The sequence below is a fragment of the Perca flavescens genome, chromosome 21 (genome assembly GCF_004354835.1).
Source record: "Perca flavescens isolate YP-PL-M2 chromosome 21, PFLA_1.0, whole genome shotgun sequence".
In the NCBI taxonomy this organism is placed as follows: Eukaryota; Metazoa; Chordata; class Actinopteri; order Perciformes; family Percidae; genus Perca; species Perca flavescens.
This window is the reverse complement of record NC_041351.1, coordinates 19902230-19924561: the sequence shown is the minus strand read 5'-3', so window position 1 is coordinate 19924561 and position 22332 is coordinate 19902230. Positions and strand designations below refer to the sequence as shown.

Genomic DNA, 22332 nt, shown 5'->3' with positions numbered 1-22332 from the left:
TAAACTATGGGACAGAACAGTGAAATGTACTTCTCTCTCAGGGAAAAGCCCCAGCCACACTGACTGAAGATAAATTGCTTTGATTTAGGGTGGTGGTAGGCAGCCTGTCCAGTGTGTCCACGTGGAGTCCTCTACAGGTGATGACCGAACACAGAAGCTCGGACATCCTCATTCCTCTGAACCCTGCAGACTCTCAGCCAGGTACTGTAGACAGAAGCCGCTTTCCGACCAAGTAGTTACAGGAACGGAGTTATAGGAAAAGTCCACTTCTAAGCAGTTCTACTAACTACTCTCCCCCAAAACTGTTTTTCCCATTTGCATTCGCACTGGCCAAGTGGCCATCGGGACTATAGGAGGGGTAAGGGAGTAATGCAAGCACGGCAACGGTCTTTATAGCGTTAAAATAATATATATATATATATATATATATAGCATATTTGTCATAATTTAAACAAGTTTCCCAAAGAGAAACGGGTATCTCTCTCGCCTCTTGTGTGTGTGTGTGTGTGTGTGTGTGTGTGTGTGTGTGTGTGTGTGTGTGTGTGTGTGTGTGTGTGTGTGTGTGTGTGTGTGTGTGTGTGTGGGGTGTGTGGGGTGTGTGGGGTGTGTGGGGTGTGTGGGGTGTGTGGGGTCTGTGGTGTGTGTGTGACGGCCGACCAGTGAGGTTGTCAAGCCCGCAGGGCACGCTTGTGGAGTTTAACTCCAAAAAGAAAGTTAACCACAGGTTCCCGTTAATCTTATGATGGACCTGTGTTGTGATATCTGAACCGGCGAAATAAAAGCCTGTTATTTACAAGACCGGTCTGAGAGACCTCCAGCTTACAGCGGGGTCTCTGAGCAGGACTGGCCGAGTGACGATGTGAAAGTGAATTGACAATTTGAAGCAAATTGTCAATTCCGCATCAATTTACGCAAGACTGACTATATTCAAAATCTAAACCGTTAATCTCTCACCTAAAACGTTGTCAGACGTGATTTTATTGATGAATAAGATGGCGAAAATTGTTATAATTGTCCCGTTGTTGGTCTGTCTGTACCGGAAACCCGAACCTCGCTGACCTAGGTCCCTATGATGAAAAGGGAACAGCGAAAAGACCCTGCCCTGAAGTAGGAGCTGAAAGAGTTACAGGAACTGCAGCCAGAGGAACTTAAAAATCCCCAAATAGGTCCAGTCGGAACACGAGAAAAAAAGGGTTCTAGGAATGTTATGTTGTCGGAACTGCCAAAATCCTTCTGGTCGGAAAGCGGCTAAAAGCTGCAGACCTTCAAGGAAGACAAAAGAATATTAAAAACACTTCCTGATGCATTCTGTTCCCACATCAGTGTAATATTTATTGAGTGCTTCTAGCCTGCACTGCGACACTGCTCCTACATTTACATTCACTACTTGCACTGCATAGTAACTATTTTACATTACATACTGTACATTCTATAAATATGTACATAAATAAAGAGTTACAGTGGCAGCTCTAAGAGTGCATTTTAGATTTTGTTCTGTTTGACTGTTTTTACTGCTGATAACAGCTGCTTATGGCTTCAGCGTAGCGATCAGATGTCTGAAATCTCGGGACTTTCTCTGTTAGTCGGCACCTTCACTTTCACTTCTATTATGTTTCAGTGAGCCCTGTGGAGGACTCCGATGCATTTCCTGCCCAGCATGAGTCAACAGGACCAGTGGCAAACTGTGAGAGCAGCAGATCACTCCTAACATTCAAGTAAGCTACCATTCCAGACGGGACTGATGTGCTGCTGTGTGAATTATTTGCAGATTAGTGCAAAATATCCATCATGGTTCGGTTACAGGATTAAACAGACAAGTCTAGTCGGTGTGCTTTTCTGCTACAGCCTCAGCTTTCCTCACAAAAGCAAATTGTTAAATGTGTTTTCAGTATGGAGTCCAGTCCACCGACAAAGTCTGCTCCACTCTCCGGTGTGCTGCCAACATCTGGTCTGCCAGAGTCCATGACAGTGGGTGAGTGCTTCTCCTTTTTCCTCCTGTCTGCCTCATACTATTTCTCACTCTCCTCCTCTTCTTGTTGGCTTTGTTCTTAAACCGGTTTTGTGTGAGCACACATGAGCAAGCACAAAGACAACCCAACAGTGTCTCTGCATACAACTTCACTCATAGCAATGAGATCACTTTACCTGCAAGGTTAGAACTTGCTAACCAACGAAGTGGATTTCAATTTTATGACGTGCAATTTCCAAACAAAGACGTATCAGGAATTATACTGTTACGATCTAAAGCAGGGATCTTCAACAGGGGGTCCTCAGAGTCAATGCAGGGGGGTGCCACCAAATTATTCTTAATTTTTGAAAGTTTTTTCAAAAATGAAACATGAATCCAACATATTATCAGCAAATATAAATCCCCACTGCTTACTGACCTTTAGGTAAGGTAGTCACTAAGGCCATCCACAGATAGAGTTCATCCTAATAAGGATTCACTGTGCCACATGCCAAACAATTATTATGTTAATAGCTTAGTATTCTATGCAAAAAAGGTATGTATAAAGACTTTAGGTCGCCCTACACGTTATTACAGGCCCAGTTTAATATGCAACTTCATTTTATACAATATATATGTAGTAGGGGGTCCCTGCTTCTCTCTTTTAGTTGAGGTGTCCTTGGCTTAAAAAAAGTTGAAGACCGCTGATCTAAAGGATTCATCACCTTCACTACATTCTTGGGAATACACTCTAAGATTAGATTGTCTGACGAAACCTCAAGAGGAACTGGATAGTCAAAACTCCCCCACAGCACAAAGTCTTCTGTGAACTAGTGAGTGAGGTGGTAAGCTTTCTTGAAGCTAGCATCAAAACACAGCCTCTACATAACCTCAAAACGTGTAAAATAGGCTTAGATTTCAGCCTGTTTAGCTCCATATAAGGAAATAATTGCCAGAAATGTAAGTTAAATAGGCTTGAAACTAGATTTAGATTTATTTGTTTATGGACTGCGCTCATTCTGCTAAGCAAGCAGTCGAGTCAGTGAACAGAAACACTGAAAGTAATAACATTAAGGTTAGGGCCTAATGCAGCACAAGTTTCAGTAAGTGAAGTCACTTCTTTGCAGCGTCGAGGATTAATGAAATCAAACGTGAAAATGGTTTTCATCCGATATGGCAGCGAACATGTAAATGGTTGAATCACCAGTTCCTCATGAGGTTTTATCCGAAGACAATCTGATCTCCGAGTGTATTCCCCAGAAGTCTGCCACGGTACTGAATCCTGTGGAAGTCCTGACATATCTTTGTCGGGGAATTTCAGCAGCAGCTGTCGACTGTAGCAAATTAAATCCCACTCTCTGATTGTTTTTTTTTTTTTTCCCCAAACCTTGTTGTTTTCAGAGATTGTTCAGTTCTTTAACCACATTTCACATTATAGCAAATGATCCACCAGGTGGCACTGTTGGTCCAGCGTATGCATGTGTTACTTTGTACACACGTCTGCTCCCCTCAAAGGGTTTTGCTTGAAAGACAAAAATGGGAGAGTGTGACACAAAGTCCGATTGTGTGAATTCCTGCCATTTACATACAACCGTACGATTTCAGATGTGGAGAAAACGTACTTGACGAGCACTTAAACGTGTGCGCGACTCAACATCACACACAGGTTTGTTGCTGTAGCCCGGAGGGTGGTTGGTGTTCTGCTCGGTGCCCTGGAGCTAAACAGACCACAAGACGATCACACTGATGCTATTTGCTTCCTTGGATTGTGCGTGCGCGTGTGTGTGTGTGTGTGTGTGTGTGTGTGTGTGTGTGTGTGTGTGTGTGTGTGTGTGTGTGTGTGTGAGGGGAGAGAGAAAGTGACAGAGAGCCAGGGGAGGAAAGAGTGAGTGGAGCTGCCTATAAGCACTGGGATTTAGCGGTCGTCCAATCTATTAGCCCAGGGTAAGAGGGGGGTCAAGGGGTAACGAGGTGTAGAGGCATAGAAAATGATCTTCTACATACAGAGCTCCACGAGTCTGTAGAAAGATGAAAAATAGCAGACCCCCCGTCGAGGTTTTAGCGACGTCACCCTGAATTGTGTCCCTCAGAAAAAGAGCCCACAGAGCTCCTCTCTACACTCCCTGACACCCGACAGTCTCCTAGGAAGAATTCCTTCGCGAGCAGAGGCAGACATACCAATTTCTACGCCTGTCGGCTCAATATACCAGAATGCAACGCAGTCAAAACAGCATTTTGAGTAGAAGACCGTGACTTTTTCCTCCACTGAAATAAAATAAAAAAAAAAACTCTCTCGCTAGCGCTGGCTCCATTGCTTTTCTCCTCGCCTTCTCACGTAACCCAAAGCAACAAGTACAGGCGCTTTTCCCGAGGGGTGGTGCAAAGTTGTTCTGGGAAACGTAGGAAACCACTGAGGAAGAAGACGAGGTAGGCTGAGGGAAAATGACTTGGAGAAAGATTCTTAAAAAGCAATTACTTTATGCGAATATCTCATTTTTGCCATTTAAGCAAGTTAAACACAGTTTTTATTGGCCTTAGCTGCAGCGTAACTTATTTCTAACTAATACTAACCACTTGCTTCATTCAGAAAAGGCCAAGTTAAAGGGCCAGGCCGCCACTTTTATTATATATGAAGGTCGATGTACTCGTCAGGAAGAATACTACTACTTCTGTGGCGGTGGAGGGAGCTTTCCAAAGTTTGGAAAAACATCCCCCTGATGATGTCATAGTGATGTCCTCAGGGTTAATCCTCAAAAATCTAACCGAAACCCTTCTCTTCAAATTTAAGGTGAAGGAATTTTGAAGAAGTCTGTATTTTGGATGCACTGTGGGTCTAATGAAAGACCCTATTGAGATGCATTATGGGAAATGCAGGATCCAGTGTTTTTTTTTTAAAGTTGACCCATATTAGGGACTAAATATCAGGATACCTGGCCCTCTGCTGGTTAGTTTTTAATTCTGTCTCTTGAGTTCCCCAAATGTATGCATATGCAATTCTTAATTGCTTGAGCTTTTGATGAAGTCAGGAATCAAAATGAGCAGTTGATTGGCCCATGTGCTGACACAAGAGAGGAATAAGACCTCCTATGAATAGGACCATTTGCAGTATATCATTACAGCGTGTGTATTTAGTGCAAAAGAATAGTAAAAACAGCTAATGACAGTGTTTGCCCTTTTTGTGATTAAGGCTTTGTGAAACACACACACACACACACACACACACACACACACACACACACACACACACACACACACACACACACACACACACACACGCACGCACACGAATACCAAGCATGCCTGATTTTGAAGGTGTGTGTGTGTGGGAGAAACTGAGAGGAGAAATGTTGTTAAAGAGGATGAGGTGTGTAGTACAAGCTCTCCCTCTGTGATTTCCACCTGGCCTGACAGCGTGTGAGGCCAAGCAGTCCATTGATTGGAGAGTATAGAGTCTATAATTCACAAGGCACCTCGATTACATGGCCTAGCTCTCTGCTAATGCATCTATTATTGGAACAATTGGGCAAGAGCGTGTAGGTTCCGGTGGACACACACACACACACACACACACACACACACACACACACACACAAGCATACACACACAAGCATACACACACAAGCATACACACACACACACACACACACACACACACTCACACTAGCTGTAATTTGTCCATGTCCCCCTGCGAGGAAGGAGGGGCGTCTGGCTCTACTAAAGTCCCTAATGGCTCGTCTGCGGCACCCGCTGTGAACGCGTGGTCGGACTAAGGTCACATTTATTTCTGGCCTGCTGATGTGGAGAATGGAGCTGTGGAGATAATAGACTTCCTTTATCTCTTCTAGTCTCTGTTGTGCTCTTCATCACAGTCGTCTTCTTCTTTCTTCTCGTCCTCGCCCAACCAGGCACTTCGCTCTGGGCTGGAGGAGACCTACTTGTGTCTTGGGCTACATCGACACCCTACATTAGTTATGAGAATTGAGATGTGGTCTCTGCTTGGTGTGTGTGTGTGTGTGTGTGTGTGTGTGTGTGTGTGTGTGTGTGTGTGTGTGTGTGTGTGTGTGTGTGTGTGTGTGTGTGTGTGTGTGTGTGTGTGTGTGTGTGTGTGTGTGTGTGTGTGTGTGTGTGTGTGTGTGTGTGTGTGTGTGTGTGTGTAATGGTGGAATGCAGTGTGCAGGGTAGATTAACTCCTTGTCTCGTGGTTATTTTTGGAAATCCTGGTAACAGCCTAGTTAGGGGCTTTTTAAACCTTCATGTGCACCCCCAAGCGTAACTATGGAGATGAGTCACACTGTACCACCACACAGCCAGGCCCAAATCTGTCCTTTACATCAGGATGGAGATTAACATCAGCCAGCAGCTGACTGCTAGCAGACTTGGGCTGTAGCTGATGCAGTTCAACTGACTGATGCTTTAAGGCTGGAAAGGATTCTGTGGATTTCACACTGAAGTTGCCGCTATCTGATGTTGTTTAAATTCGAACAGATTCCAGGGCAAAATGACACTTAGTGCTGCAGCTGATTATCATATTCAATGTTGATTAAACTGTTAGTTACAATATGTTTTTTCCTACATAAGTGATCCTGGAATTGTCTATATTTAGGCTTGGCTTCTTTTCTCTTAAAGTCAGAGTACTTTACAAGAGCTCAGTAATTATACTAGCTTTGGAGAAATATCAGAAATCATTACTCCAGATATATTTTTGGGTGACAGCTTAGCTACAATAACAATTTTCAGATAGTGTTTCAATCTATGCTCTCTTCAAAGCCACCAGACTCCTTTGACAAAAACAGTAATTTTACCTCGCAGGACATGAGCGTTCCTGGTCTTGCGCTGCGTGGATCGGATAGTTTGTGTTAATCCATGACTTTGGTGAATCCGAACTAACCCTTGAAAACACCAAAGTCACTCAACAACACAAACAAACTGACCAACCAGGGGCAGCGCTAGACCAGCAACTTCCGTGTTTTGCAATGTAAAATTACTGTTTTTTTGTCCAAGGAGTCTGGTGGCTTTGAAGAAAGCATAGATAAAGGAGGTAGGCATAGATAAAGGAGGTAGGCAGATAAAGGATTCCACAGCAATACATTATAGCTTCCGTACCGGTACTCCTGCCTGCTTCTCCAAACTGGGGACATGCCATTCACCATCTACTGTAGATAATCCACTGACTGTGGAATGGATAAGTACCTCATACAACCAAAACACTTCAACAAATCAGAACGATCCCTTTTTAGGCGCAAATATCAGCAGAATATATCAGTGAATTTGTTAGAGGGCTTTTTGTACTTTGGCTAGTAACTGTTCTGAGTGGTAACACAAGAAAATGGCTGGTGTTGGTGTGTAGATGTTTGAGCCAAAATAACCAAGAAGATGATGGGTTTTCTTGTCCAGCTATCAGCTGTGCTCAATTATATAATCGGTTGCACAAAAATAATACTGCCTACCTCCTACAAATGACACTTTCTCAGCAGACAATACTTCACTTGTAATTGTTGTTGTGAGTTTGGTTTCATATTTTTGTAAAAAATACAGTTGTGCTCATAAGTTTATGAACCCAGCTAAAGTTGACTAAAAAGAGGAATAAAAAAAAAAATCATCTTTTGGAAATTGATCTTACTGCCTTAATTAAAAAACTGAGGAAAAATCCGACCTTTAAGGACACCAATTTTCTTTTGTGAATGAATAATGTATCGTAAATAAATAAATAAATAAATAAATAAATAAATAAATGTTCTTCCTTAAAATACAGGGGGCATAAGTATACACACCCCTATGTTATATTCCCATAGAGGCCAGTTTTTTCATGGATCCAGGATACTTTACATACCCTTCACCGTACCTAGAGATTGGCATGGGGTACTTTCCATAAAATCATCTCTCAATGCAAAAGCTATTAAGCTAACTGAAATCAAACCATGCCAATCTCTAGGTATGGTGAATTCCTCTTTTTAGTCAACTTTAGCATGGGTTCATAAACTTATGAACACAACTGTACATGGTTTAATGCAAACGGTATCCAGTGTCCCCCTTTTATCCACATTTATCTCTGATTAGTTTCTTTCTTCAGGGATTTTTTTAGTAGCTTCCAAGAAAGTATGCTTTACTATCGCAATTAAAGTGTTTGATTGATATTCTGTATAACTTTGTCAGCTGGAAAAAAGTGAAAACCTGATTTCATCAAAGCAGTTCATCTTAAGGATGGAACAAAAGTGCAGCATTAAAAGTGTTTTTTTTTTTTTCTACATTTGAAAACTGTAGGTTATTAGTTTATGCATATTGCTCTGCGTATCGTCTGTGTGTTTTGTGTATTTGAAGTAGCTTCAGTGCATACATCTCACCATGCTCTCTCTTCTCTGCAGTGGAGCTGCGTCAGGCCATCGTAGCCATGATGAACAGGAAGGACGAGCTGGAAGAACAAAACACGTACGTTGGGATCATTTCTCCTTATTTGCTGCGCGCCAACCCCCCAAACACACACGCAAAATTACACACATACACACACACACATACTCACACTCTGGACTGGAGGAAGCTGTCGAATGACTTTTCTGTGTGAATTGTGTCTGCTTGTTTTCTTTTTATCCAGAGATGAGAGTGTTTTTTTGGTGCTGTCTTGGGGCCAGTAAACGGTTTTGTTTTTGGCATTAAGCCACCAGGGGCTGTGATTTATGCTCATTTAGCTGCTTAAAAGGATCGGGGTGCAAACTGCAAAGCACAGTTCAATAAAAGTCTGTTGTAATGATGAAAATAACAGTTGTATGTGTATACACCTTTGCGATTTATCATAAATAAATGTTAATCTTCTGCCGAGCAGTATTTAGATCTTTATGATAACTGATGTGATTTGTACTTGAGGCATTAAGAAAACAGCGATGCAATCACACGATGGGTGTTGATTAAGTGTTTTGTATCAGTGCGGAGTGTGACTGCAATTAAAGAAGCTTAATAATGTTTATCCCCTCTACCGTTTATGAAAATAACATTAGCGGAATGTCAACATTTAATATGTCTAAATGTGAAGGATTAGGTCTGCACAAGACGTGCTCACCTGAATGTAAATGGGACCGCAAATGCAGAGATACGTGATCTACCTCGTGGATTTGACAGGTCTCTTCGCAGTCTGCTGGATGGGGAGATGGAGCACTCAGCAGGCCTGAGGCAGGAAACTGATCTGCTGAAGAGGAAGCTGGCAGAGCTGGAGGAGAGACACACTGCCAAGGTCCAGGCACTGGCCAGGTAGGAAACAGAGCGTACAGCTTACAATGTGGAAGATTAAAGCTGCACTTGCTCAAATTCGCCAAGAAAAATAGTCCTTTTTTTTTTTTTTTTTTTTTTTAAACCATTAACACAGATTCGAGCTGAGACGGTGTAGATTTACTTATTTGCTAAACGGTTGAACTAGAGCCGAGACGTTTAGTCGATTAATCAATTGTAGCATCCCAGTACTGTTCTTTTAAGTATTCAAATCTGATATATTGGCGGCCCGATATTAGGTATTTTCCAAACTATCGGTGTCTGCATTTATAATGGCCGATAAATGAATTTTTAAAAAATCAAATAAAAATGGACGAAACACCCTTCAACCATGTTCTGAGTGTTGGCGTTGGATAGTTTGTCCACCAGAGGGCGCTCTACAACGTCCCTGTTGGCAACACTCGTGTTTAGAACGCCACAAACCGTACAGCCCGCTGATCCAGCCAGAGTCGGGCAGAGTGAACGAGTTATCCATTTATCAGAACTTATAGAACTTAACAGAATATTTTTCCAGTCTTGTTCAGAGTTATATTTATGAAGCTTACCAAGTCTATTAATACTGGTAACTTTAACACTGGTAACACATCTTAAGTTTGTATTTTTATACATTTTATTTATCAGAACTTTAATATATTTTGATGTTCCTCTATTCTGTTGTGACAATAAAACAAACAAGTTTATTTTTAAACTGCATTATCATATTATTTTAGTGAGGACTTGTAAATAACTAATGTTAGGGAAATCTGTTTTAAGTTTTGTTACGCGTTTCTGGATTTAAAAAAGAAATAAATATATATCTGCAGATATATTGGATTTTTAAATCACCAAATATTTGTATTAATATCGGCCTTAAAAATCCTTTATCGGTCGGGCTCTAATGACAGCACAGTACTGTCATGGATACATCCATGTGTACAGTAGAGAACACAACAGTAACTGTGATTGCTATTGGCACAGCCTTGTTTTGGAGAATCAGACAGAAAGGGAAGCATTTTACTGCTTACTCGACCTTTTAATTGGCAACTATAATGATAATCTTGTTAGGCGTTTTCAATCCCCCACAGCCTCCAGTATCACAAACGTGAGGCTTTTCTTTATTTTACATGTACAGTAAATTATATATCTTTGGGTTTTAAACGGTTCAAATCAATTTAAAGATATCACCTTGGGCTCTGGGATATTGTAACCGGCATTTATTACTAGTTTCTCATATTTTCTACACCAAACGGTTCACTGATTTATCAGGATGATCTACAGGTCAATCAATAATGGAAATGTAATTACTGCCCTTGAAATAACAAATCGAGAGAGCTCTAAACTGCAAATAATTCTCTTCTGTTTCCACCTGTAGAAGCTGGAAATGTGGAGTTCTCTAACGTAGTATCTGTATGTCTTTTATCACGCTGTATCTGCAACAACATTGATTGTTATCTCTTTACTCTAATCAACATATCGTCATTTAAAATGTCTCGATAAGAAAAGTGTCTATTTTGAGGAGAAAATCCTACACAAGCTACTAGTAAAGAGGAAGTAGATCTAATGCCCAGTGATGCAGCTTCTACTTTGGTGTCTGAGGACAAAGGTATCGTCGTTGTTTCCTTCATCTTCAACTCAAAATGAGTAGTAGCTGTGTATGGCTGATGATTTAGAAAAGCTAGCATTTTAATCACTTAACATTGTAATGATTGTTTGATTGGTACTAGCCATTCATTCATATCAACCCCCTGCAGATATTCGATGGCTATTTTGGGCTGTGAGACCGTTTTTATATCATGAAGTTTTAATTGCATATACTTATTTGACTAGCCCTTTCTCACATTTTCTCAAGTACACAGTTGGCATAATAACAATAACAACGGCCCTGTTGAGTTCAGTCGATGACACGCCCGTTTGGGAACTTTTGTCTCATGTACCTACAAATTGATTTTCAGTCAGTGAACATTGTGTATAAGCTGTAATAGCTCTGGGGACCTTCATGTCTTGCGATTAAAGCTGCTTTGTTGCTGCTGATTGGGCCTTACACCTACAGTAGCTGCATCATTGTATCACAGTAATTACCACTACTCGGCCTAATGCCAAGAGCTTTACACAGTCAGGAAAAGGAACTCTATTTGTGCAACTATCAGTGTTAAGTCTCCACACAAGTTCAGTCTGCTCATGATGAAAAGTATGGGAGAACGAATGTCAGAACCACTTTTTCCCTTTCAAACCCATTGTCTCGTCATTTGTCATTTGAGAGTCTGGCCTCTCTCCATTGACAAGTGTTAACTTCCTTGAAGGCGGGTACTCTGTTGAAGTTTAAAACCATTGGCTCTGCCCAGAGCCACTCTGGATCTGCCAAAACCAATCGCTAACGTTTGGTCTTGACGTAGGCTTAGCATTGCTAGCCTTAGCCAACTCCTTCACCACTAACGGAGCGAGCTGGAAAATCAGACTTTTGCCACAACATCACAGCCACCAACAAAACTCAGCAAAGATTGTTCTTGCTCGGGCTTTAACTTTTGGATATTTCGGACGTTGCCACAATGGACCGAATGGCTTCGCTCGTGTCTTTCTCCGCCGCCATTACGGAACTGCAACTCAAACTAGCGCGCAACCTCAACGTCATCGTTCTCAGACACTCCCTCTGTTCGCTGATTGGACCGGTAAAAATTGGCCGGAGAAAAGCCGCGAATATACCGCAAACCCAGACGGAACACTGAAGGAAAATAAAAATTGAGTGTGAGGTACGTAGGAGGGCAGAGCCAGGCTACCATTGTTGAGCAGTGTGGGCCAAGTTACTCAGGAAGTGTAATATGTTGCTCTTTACTTATAACTCCTTAAAAAAGTAATGATACTACTTATTACTCAGTATCAAAAGTAATTGGTAACGTTACTCGTTATATTACTATATTACTTTAACTTCTTATTATTATAACTTTAGCTCTTGTGATAAATGTTCCGTGTTTGACTGTTCAATGTTCCATGCTTAAAAGAAAAAACACTTGTTGCTGGCAATTCATATCTATGTTCTGGTCCTTGCATAAGAATATAGAGCATGGTGGCTCATGTTATAATGCTGCATGACTTTTATTTTGTTTGGTTTTATCTGTTACACAGTGAATATTGAACTTTAAGCTAAACTTAAAAAAGTAATAAATACGCAAATCGAATAGTAATCGCAATATCTTGCAAAAATATCGCTTTTAGATTTTTTTCCCACCAAATTGTTCAGCCCTAATAAAAATACTTCCACCTGATGAAATCGGTCATCCTTCGTTTAGCTGTTTTGCTAGCAGCGACGTGACTTGACCTGCCCTGGGCTACCGTGTGCTTAATTACACATTGACAGGACAGCTTATACAAGAGCTTGTACAAGAGCTTTTCGACAGTGATGACGACAATGTGAGAGATGATTAGGATTGGAATTATTTCACCTGTCAGTCCACGGTTGGTGCTGGTACGGTTCCTGCCATTTACGCTGTTCATCACATGTTCACTGCGCTTAGCGCCCCCCCACACACACACACACACACAAGTGTCCTGACTCCTCAGCCGTCTCAGCCATCAAATTAGGGCAACCGTTGTTTTGGTAGCGCACTGGTGGAAGTGGCGCAGTGTGGATGAAATTAGATTATGAAAAAACGCTGCCAATAAGTGACCACCTACAGTTTCCCTGGAAGTGAATTGCGTCACCCCAGCATTTACAATTGATTGCCTATATGCCAGAAGTCTCCAGTCGAGCCCTGAGCCCTTTAAATAGAGCATTAGTCATCCTTCAGCAGTCTAAACACAAAGCCCCGGCACGTCTGCGTTCAGATAGTAGCCTCCTACAACAAGTCAAGCCACCAGCTAGGATGGATCGAGTGACTCAAGTTAAGTGTGTAGGGACTGCTAGAGCTGATGGGCAAGTGAGCTTGGCGAAGACGGCGCGGCCGCTGACGGGGGCTTTTTAAATTTGTGATAATTTTCATGTTCCCTTGGACCAATTTTAATGGAGTTGAAATGGAAAGTGAGGTAGCGAGAGTGTGCGGGGAACAAGGGATGGCCCCTTAGGACTGCCTGACTCTCTCTGCAGGCGACTGTGACATAAAGTGTGCATTTTTTTTTTCCCCCCAGTCAAACGCACACACTCCAACACACAAAGGCGATTCTATAGTCCTCCGCTAAATCTCAAGTGCTGCTTTTCCTTCTCAGTCAAATCTGTCTCGATCAATGGCGGCTATAAATACCACTGAAGGAGCAGCTAGCCACTGAATGAGTGCTGGAAGCTGTCAGCATCATTCGGTGAAAGGAGGCTACTGGCAACGGTTGCTATGAATCCCACAATTCTTTGTGATTCACTTCGCAATAAGGGTGAATCGGGAGTCCGTAAGCCTGACATAAAATCTGACTCCGAGCAGTAACATCTTTACACTTGAATGGACAGTTGGCTCGCGCGGTGAGCGGCAGCTAGCTGAAGTGCTTTACTGCTGCCGAGTTAATTGAGACGGATTGTTAAATCTGCACTAACGGTGACAGGAATCACTTCGCTGAGTGCAGGAAATCTTCAGGTTCAGTGTTAATCTTCAGCACCATATGGCCCCGCTGGTTTGAGGAAGGTGCCGTCAGTTATCTGCTTATTTTAGTGCTTCTCCTAGTAGTACAGTAGTAGAGCAGCCCCCCCAAACCCATGGAAGTGGCGTGTGTGTGTGTGTGTGCGTCTTGAGCCCGGCTGCATATGGAGGTGGCAGAGGGTGAGTGAGCCTCCGTAGATAGATTTCGGCTGACGTAGACTCCGGCAGAGGGGAGTGGGCTAGAATCAGCCCGCTGCTCGCTCGCCGAGTTACCCACACACAAAACTCAGATGTACTGTACAGCAGGACCCTTACTCACACACACACACACACACACACACACACACACACACACACACACACACACACACACCCGAATATAGCATGAGAATGTAAGACTCTCACTCACACATTGACGCATAGCAGCCCACATACTCAGCCTCAACTTCTCCCAGACTGGAGAAATCCGAGTGCACGTGCAATAGTCCTTGTGTATGTGTGTATGTATGCATGCAGCGCCTCACCACTTGGTGCCAAACTTAATATGTAATTCTGTCCTTTTGTGGTATTCTGCAAGATCCTTAAAGTGTTTGTAGTCAACTGTGCTAATTGGATTTCCTGTTACTGAGCTTTCTACTGGTGGCAAATATCACAGTATTAAATATGGACTGAAGATCAGTATTGTGACAGAATTTAAGGGATTGCCATTAGAGATACATAAACATACATAAACTGCACCAGACTGCCAGACAACTATCTGCGATTTGCCTGTCCCCTGAACACACACACACACACAAAAAAAAAAACGCGCCAACCTGCACCACTAAACATAAACAGTGTTCCAGCGTTCTAGCCAATAACCGACAAGGATTTTGGGGGTGGGGGTGGGGGGGTTAGTCCCATGGATGTGTTGGTGTGTGGAAGCATGGAAGGGAGGGGGAGGGGATGGGATGAGGAGGAGGGAGGGGCGAGCTAACCTCATTTTGTTTGAAAATACTTTGAACGTCAGCAAGAAGTGCCGTCACCCAACTAGGGCTGGGTATCGTTCAGAATCTTTCGATCCGGTGCCAATTTCGATACCTCAGTTTCGCTACCGATTCCTAACGATACTTTTTTCGAAACCATATGTTTTAAAATCCATTTCAACATCAACAAAAATACATTAAACACAAAGAAAAATTAAACCACCGTTGTGGCTGCTTGTAAGAGGAAGTGTAACATCAACAGCACCACGACCGCTTTCGGCTCGCCATTAATATCCTATCGCAGCAAACGCTGTCTGCGTGAAGTTTTAAAAAACTGTAACCACACTTGAAACCAACCGTGACTCTCTGTGACTTCAACAAAACTGCAGACAGTTTACTCCGTCCGCACCTCTCCGTGTGCGTGTGTGTGTGTAGCTCCGCTCTGTGTCAATATGCAGAGAGGACAGATAAGCTTGCGCTTACACGCTCAGACGCTTTTGGAACCGAAATTTGGCACCGAAAGAAAAAAAAATTTCGATACCATAAAAGTATCGACGTTCGGTACCCAGTCCTACACCCAACATCACTTAGAGCACCCTTTAAAGGTAGTCTGTGGAGTTTTTGACCACTAGTAGCACTGAGTGGCTCTCAGGTCTGTTGTATATTGTGCACATGTACATGGTGCAAACATGCAGGGCAACTTGTTGGATACTTATTATTAAGCCCTACTTTAGGTCTAGATTTAAACATTTTATGATAACCCAAATCCCACAAACTAACTAGGGCTGTGCTTAAAATTTGATACGGCAGTATATCGTGACGTACTCCTCGTTTTATGCGTGCATCGATGCAGATGCTTCTTTATCGATACAATAGCAAATGCTGTAACTGCAGTTTTGAAAAAGAAACACAATAAAGCCGATGGGTGGCATCAGAGGCCAATCCACATTACACAATCGGCGCATTTTTCAATTTAAAACCAACATTCATTCAAGCATGCTAAGTTTAAAAATGTAAGAAGATTTATTTGCATTAATTAATAACTTTGGGATTAGAAGGAGAATATTTTTATTTTACTTTTAAGATATCTATATCTATCACGGTTATACAAAATAATAAAGTCAATTATGTGTAGGACATCATTATTCATCATCATTTAAAATCAAGGTGTATGGTATTGCAAGGTTGTAGGCAATTCCCAGCCCTAAAGATGTCTGTCCTCCCATCCCCGTATCTTCATCACACAGCACCTTTTTATTTAGTTACCGTCACTGCTAATGATAAAAAAGACATTGAGTGGTTAAAAAAAACTGTTGCTTTAAAAATAGAATGAAATTGGCCTTGCTCTGAATGTCTAACCCCTCAAACTTGTACACACACACACACACACACACACACACACACAGTCTCTCTCTCTCTCTCTCTCTCTCTCTTTTCCCCACATCTACTTCTTGTCCCCCTTTTTAGACGCGAATTGGCAGAGCAGAAAGCAGGCCTCTCGCTGCAGGAAGACGGGAAAGCGGCCAGTCGAGTAGGCTCGGGCCAGGAAGTGGTTCCTTGTCACTGAGGGGGTGGTTGGACAGGCGGACGCGCACACACACATATACATACGCACACACAAATGAAACGGGAGCAGATGCCTTTTCCTTAGCTGGCTGGGCTGCCGTCTTTTCTCCAGGCAGTCTGGTGCAGTGATCTAAGAAGCGGCAGAGAGAGCGGCTGTGAAGTTTGCCCATTGTACTTGTTGGGAGAATTTAGACTCAATGTTTTCTTCCTTTCTGAAGTCAATTATATCACTCTACCCGGGGGGGGGGGCTTTTTCCTTCAATGCTGAAGTTTTAACAACCTAGCCCTGCACTCCATTGCCTTCTTGTGCCTGAGTGGATGTGTGTGTGTTTATACAGCTCTGTGCATTGATTCTTTGGAAGTGTGACACAAGAGTGTATGCTTGGAAGTATTTTAATTTTTTTTTCCAGCAAGGCTGAGCAGTAAATTGCACTCAGGAGCATTACCCAGCGACTGAGCTGTCTGTCTCTGAAGGCGTCTTTGTACCTCTCATTTACTACTTCCAAACAAAACCAGATCATACCTGAAGAACAGCCAATTTAGCTGTGTTTATTGCACATTAAGACGACTACTGAGTATGGGGATAATAAAGGAAGGAGTGGTGGGAATACAAGAGATGGAAAAAAATCACCCCAGGGCTTCTTTCAACTTAAGTAATTACTGCGTGTAGTTTAGGTTTAAGCTTCCCTCTTGAGATACTTTTCGAGAAGCTAAGATTCCACATCCTTCCTCTCTTTTTTTAATAATCTCTTCCAGTATTTGCTTTATTAAAAACACACGCAAACTTTACAGTCGTCGCTAGCTTTTCGCCCTTTCACACAAAATATTTACAATGTCTTTATCTCTTAAACGCACACTGTTTTTTCTTTTTTTTCACCATCCCCTCTCTGTTTGCACACAAAACAGTTAACAATTTCTTTAAATCTATCTCGAAGGCACACATAGCCCTGATATCTCTCTTTGTTTCTTTTGCACAACAAATAATATTTTATACACTGCCTCCCACTTTTTTGCTCGCATGGAAGAAGATGAGATCACTTCAACAGTTTTATTAACCAACGTAGTTAATAGGCTTATTATTCTCTGAGCAGGCATTCACACTAACAATATTTCTGGGTCAGACTACTGCCCTTGATGAGAAAGTGGTTTGTGGCTGGTCCCATATCAGCTGGACGAAGAATGCAGTTTTTCGCAACAGAGACGCCGAGCAAGTACTTCACTTTTGGACACTCATTTAAAACTTCACTGTCCCTTAAGGCAGAGAAGACACTTAAGAGTTTCAGATGACTTTCAAACGCTCCACATTTCCAGCGATCTAGCATTCACCAGAAGCACAACATCAAACAACTTTAATGGATTGCTCTCAATTGGAAAGCATTAACAGAGAGCCAAAGCCGCTGTTTCTTGCTACAGTTTTAGGAAAGAGAAAATTGTGCAATATTGACGCTTCCACAGGGCTTTGTAGTTGAGATTTGTTTGGTGTCCAATATTCAGGTTCTGTCCTGTGGGTCTGAATAATGGTTGTCCACTAAACTGAGTTTGTAATGATGGACTCGCCAGAAGCCTGGAAGTGAATGCAACACAGAAATGTAGGCCTAAGTAGGTATTTACTAGCACATGGCTGTTCAAATGTATGGGTGCAGTTTACACACTGTGTATGCAAGGTAGTTTACTCCCTGGGTCAAACGTATAAGGCAGAATTGAAAATATGTAATGTTTTCCTTTTACCGTGGAGAAATTCAGTTACTTGCGTGGTGTACAAAGAAGTAGTGCTGAAACATTTGGTCGATTTGTGGTTCTCAACCTGGGGGTCAGGGTTGATTAAGGGCTCACGAGAGAAATCTAAGTGGTCCCGAGATGGCTAACAAGATAAGAAAGAAGCAGAAAAATCATTTCATCTCCACAAAGAGTATGTTTTAGCCATGTTAGCAGCCATTCTGTTGTTTGATCCACCTCTTTGGTCCAGACTAAAATAGCTCAACAACTAATGGATGGATTGCCATGCCATTTGGTACATATATTCACGGTGCCCAGAGGATAAATCCTAATGACTTTGGTGATCCCCTGTGTTTTAATCTAGCAACACGAGCAAGGCAAAATCTTTCCATTCATTCTGTGAAATATCTCAACATCTACTAGATGGATTGGCAAAGGATCTTGTCCACATATTCATGGTCTCTAGATGATGTATCTTTAGATCTTTAGGACTTTGGTGAGCCCTTAGTCTCGCATTGCCAGACCTTCCTCCACAGCACTGCGGAGGAGGGTCTGGCTAGTCCACACCGCAGAAAAACATGCTCTGGTGCCGTCATTGCCGTTACTTTAAACCAATCACAATTGTCTTGGGTGGTGCTAAGCGCAGAGTAGAAACACGGTGCCGCTGCAAAATAGCCTCGGGAAGGAACTTGTTTTGGTGGAACAAAAAGTTGTTTTAGTCGTTGCAACAGAAAACTCCATCCATCCATCCGTCTTCATCTGCTTATCCGGTGTCGGGTCACGGGGAGAGCAGCTCCAGCAGGGGACCCCAGCTCCAGCAGGGGACCCCAAACTTCCCTTTCCCGAGCAACATTAACCAGCTCCGACTGGGGGATCCCGAGGCGTTCCCAGGCCAGGTTGGAGATATAATCCCTCCACCTAGTCTTGGGTCTTCCCCGAGGCCTCCTCCCAGCTTGACGTGCCTGGAACACTTCCCTAGGGAGGCGCCCAGGAGGCATCCTTACCAGATGCCCGAACCACCTCAACTGGCTCCTTTCGACGCGAAGGAGCAGCGGCTCTACTCCGAGCTCCTCACGGATGACTGAGCTTCTCACCCTATCTCTAAGGGAGACGCCAGCCACCCTCCTGAGGAAACCCATTTCGGCCGCTTGTACCCTGGATCTCGTTCTTTTGGTCATGACCCAGCCTTCATGACCATAGGTGAGGGTAGGAACGAAAACTGACCGGTAGATCGAGAGCTTTGCCTTCTGGCTCAGCTCTCTTTTCGTCACAACGGTGCGATAAATTGAATGTAATACTGCACCCGCTGCGCCGATTCTCCGACCAATATCCCGCTCCATTGTCCCCTCCCTTGCGAACAAAACCCCAAGGTACTTGAACTCCTTCACTTGGGGTAAGGACTCATTCCCTACCTGGAGTAGGCACTCCATCGGTTTCCTGCTGAGAACCATGGCCTCAGATTTAGAGGTGCTGATCCTCATCCCAACTAGTTCACACTCGGCTGCGAACCGATCCAGTGATTGCTGAAGGTCCCCACAACATCTGCAAAGAGCAGCGATGAGATCCCCCAGCCCACCGAACCGCAACCCCTCCCCACCCCGACTACGCCTCAATATCCTGTCCTCCCACAGTATCTCCCGGGGGACCCGGTCATACGCCTTTTCCAGATCCACAAAACACATGTAGACCGGTTGGGCATACTCCCAGGCTCCCTCCAGGATCCTTGCGAGAGTGAAGAGCTGGTCCGTTGTTCCACGACCAGGACGGAATCCGCATTGTTCCTCTTCAATCTGAGGTTCGACTATCGGCCAAACCCTCCTTTCCAGCACCTTGGAGTAGACTTTACCAGGGAGGCTGAGAAGTGTGATAGCCCTGTAATTGGCACACACCCTCTGGTCCCCCTTTTTAAAAAGGGGAACCACCACCCCGGTCTGCCACTCCTTTGGCACTGTCCCAGACTTCCACGCAATGTTGAAGAGGCGTGTCAACCAGGACAGCCCCTCCACACCCAGAGCCTTGAGCATTTCTGGACGGATCTCATCAATCCCAGGGGCTTTGCCACTGTGGAGTTGTTTGACCACATCAGTGACTTCCACCTGGGAAATTGACAATGATCCCCCATCATCCTCCAGCTCTCCCTCTAACATAGAGGGCGTATTAGTCGGATTCAGGAGTCCCTCAAAGTGCTCCTTCCACTGCCCTATTACCTCCCCAGTTGAGGTCAACAGTGTCCCATCCTTACTGTACACAGCTTGGATGGTTCCCCGCTTCCCCCTCCTGAGGTGGCGAACAGTTTTCCAGAAGCACCTTGGTGCCGACCGAAAGTCCTTCTCCATGTCTTATCCAAACTTCTCCCACACCCGCTGCTTTGCCTCTTTCCCGGCAGAGGCTGCAGCCCTTCGAGCCCTTCGGTACCCTGCAACTGCCTCCGGAGTCCTCTGGGATAACATATCCCGGAAAGACTCCTTCTTCAGTCGGACGGCTTCCCTGACCACCGTTGTCCACCACGGTGTTCGTGGGTTACCGCCCCATGAGGCACCTAAGACCCTAAGACCACAGCTCCTTGCCGCAGCTTCAGCAAGGGAAACTTTGAACATTGTCCACTCGGGTTCAATGCCCCCAGCCTCCACAGATTTGCACGAAAAGCTCCGCCGGAGGTGTGAATTGAAAGTCTGTCGGACAGGGGCCTCCTCCAGACGTTCCCAATTTACCCGCACTACCCGTTTGGGCTTACCAGGTCTGTCCAGAGTCTTCCCCTGACCCAACTCACCACCAGATGGTGATCAGTTGACAGCTCCGCCCCTCTCTTCACCCGAGTGTCGAAAACATACGGCCTCAGATCAGATGAAACAATTATAAAATCGATCATTGACCTTTGGCCTAGGGTGCTCTGGTACCAAGTACACTTATGAGCATCCCTATGTTCGAACATGGTGTTTGTTATAGACAATCCATGACTAGCACAGAAGTCCAACAACAAACAACCACTCTGGTTTAGATCAGGGAGGCCGTTCCTCCCAATCACGCCTCTCCATGTGTCTCCATCATTGCCCACGTGCGCGTTGAAGTCCCCCAGCAGAACAATGGAGTCCCCCACTGAAGCCCCATGCAGGACTCCAGTCAAGGTCTCCAAGAAGGCCGAATACTCCGAACTCCTGTTTGGTGCATATGCACAAACAACAGTCAGAGTTTTCCCCACCACAACAAGGGAGGCGACCCTCTCGTCCACCGGGGTAAACTCCAACGCAGCGGCGCTCAGCCGGGGGCTTGTGAGTATCCCCACACCCGCCCGGCGCCTCACACCCTGGGCAACTCCGGAGAAGAAAAGAGTCCAACCCCTATCCAGGAGTATGGTTCCAGAACCGAGACTGTGTGTAGAGGTAAGCCCCACCAGATCTAACCAGTAGCGCTCCACCTCCCGCACCAGTTCCGGCTCCTTCCCCCACAGAGAGGTGACATTCCATGTCCCCAGAGCCAGCGTCTGCTGCCCGGGTCTGGTACGTCGAGGCCCCTGACCTTCACTGCCACCCGTGTAGCAGCGCACCCGACCCCAGCGGTTCCTCCCACAGGTGGTGGGCCCATGGGATGGAGAGGGAGTTGCCACGTTGCTTCTTCGGGCTGTGCCCGACCGGGCTCCGTGGCAAACCTGGCCACCAGGCGCTCACTGACGAGCCCGCCATCTGGGCCTGGCTCCAGACGGGGGCCCCGGGCTTCCTCCGGGCAGGGTAACTTCACCTCTTCTACGTTGTTTCATAGGGTTTTTGAACCATTCTTTGTCTGGCCCCTCCCCTGAGACCACTTTGCCTTGGGAGACCCTACCAGGAGCACACGGCTCCAGACAACACAGCCCTCAGGTTCATAGGGACACACAAACCTCTCCACCACGATAAGGTGATGGTTCCCGGAGAGGAAAAAACTCAGATTGGCCAAATAGTCTAGCTAGCTGTCTGGATTTACCCTGCAGAGATCTGAGGAGCAGTTGAGCATAGTCCTCATAAGTCGAGTATAAAATGTCAACACAAAGAAAGTGGAAGATACCAGACATCCGGCCAAAAAGGAGGACATCCGTCAGAATTTCTGGCGGCACCGGAGCAATCCCGGAAGTAGAAGGTCGTGGATATAGACTTGTGATCCCCTGACTGTTCCTCTCACGCCACCATAAGGTTGACATTTGTGGTTAAAAAGTGCAGCCCCACAGAACCACATGGCACGGCTTGAATCAACTCTACTTCAGTCCCTTTTATTTTGGATTTCCATTAGCAAAAATTAGTACCTGGTACCTAATTTTTTTTTTTTTGTTACCACCTGGGTCATGGTTCCACGCGAGCTCAGCCGATACTACAAG

At 44.4% G+C, this 22332-nt stretch overlaps 1 protein-coding gene across 1 annotated transcript in view; it reads left to right on the top strand.

Moving 5' to 3' along the window:
- The window catches only part of snx29 (sorting nexin 29), a 185863-nt gene that overhangs the window by 16133 nt on the left and 147398 nt on the right, over window positions 1-22332 (top strand). Inside the window, exons 9-13 of the mRNA XM_028568209.1 lie at window positions 89-201; window positions 1619-1715; window positions 1890-1972; window positions 8311-8374; window positions 9059-9187. Coding sequence (XP_028424010.1) covers window positions 89-201; window positions 1619-1715; window positions 1890-1972; window positions 8311-8374; window positions 9059-9187 — 486 coding nt within the window. The remainder of the gene's footprint in view (window positions 1-88; window positions 202-1618; window positions 1716-1889; window positions 1973-8310; window positions 8375-9058; window positions 9188-22332) is intronic.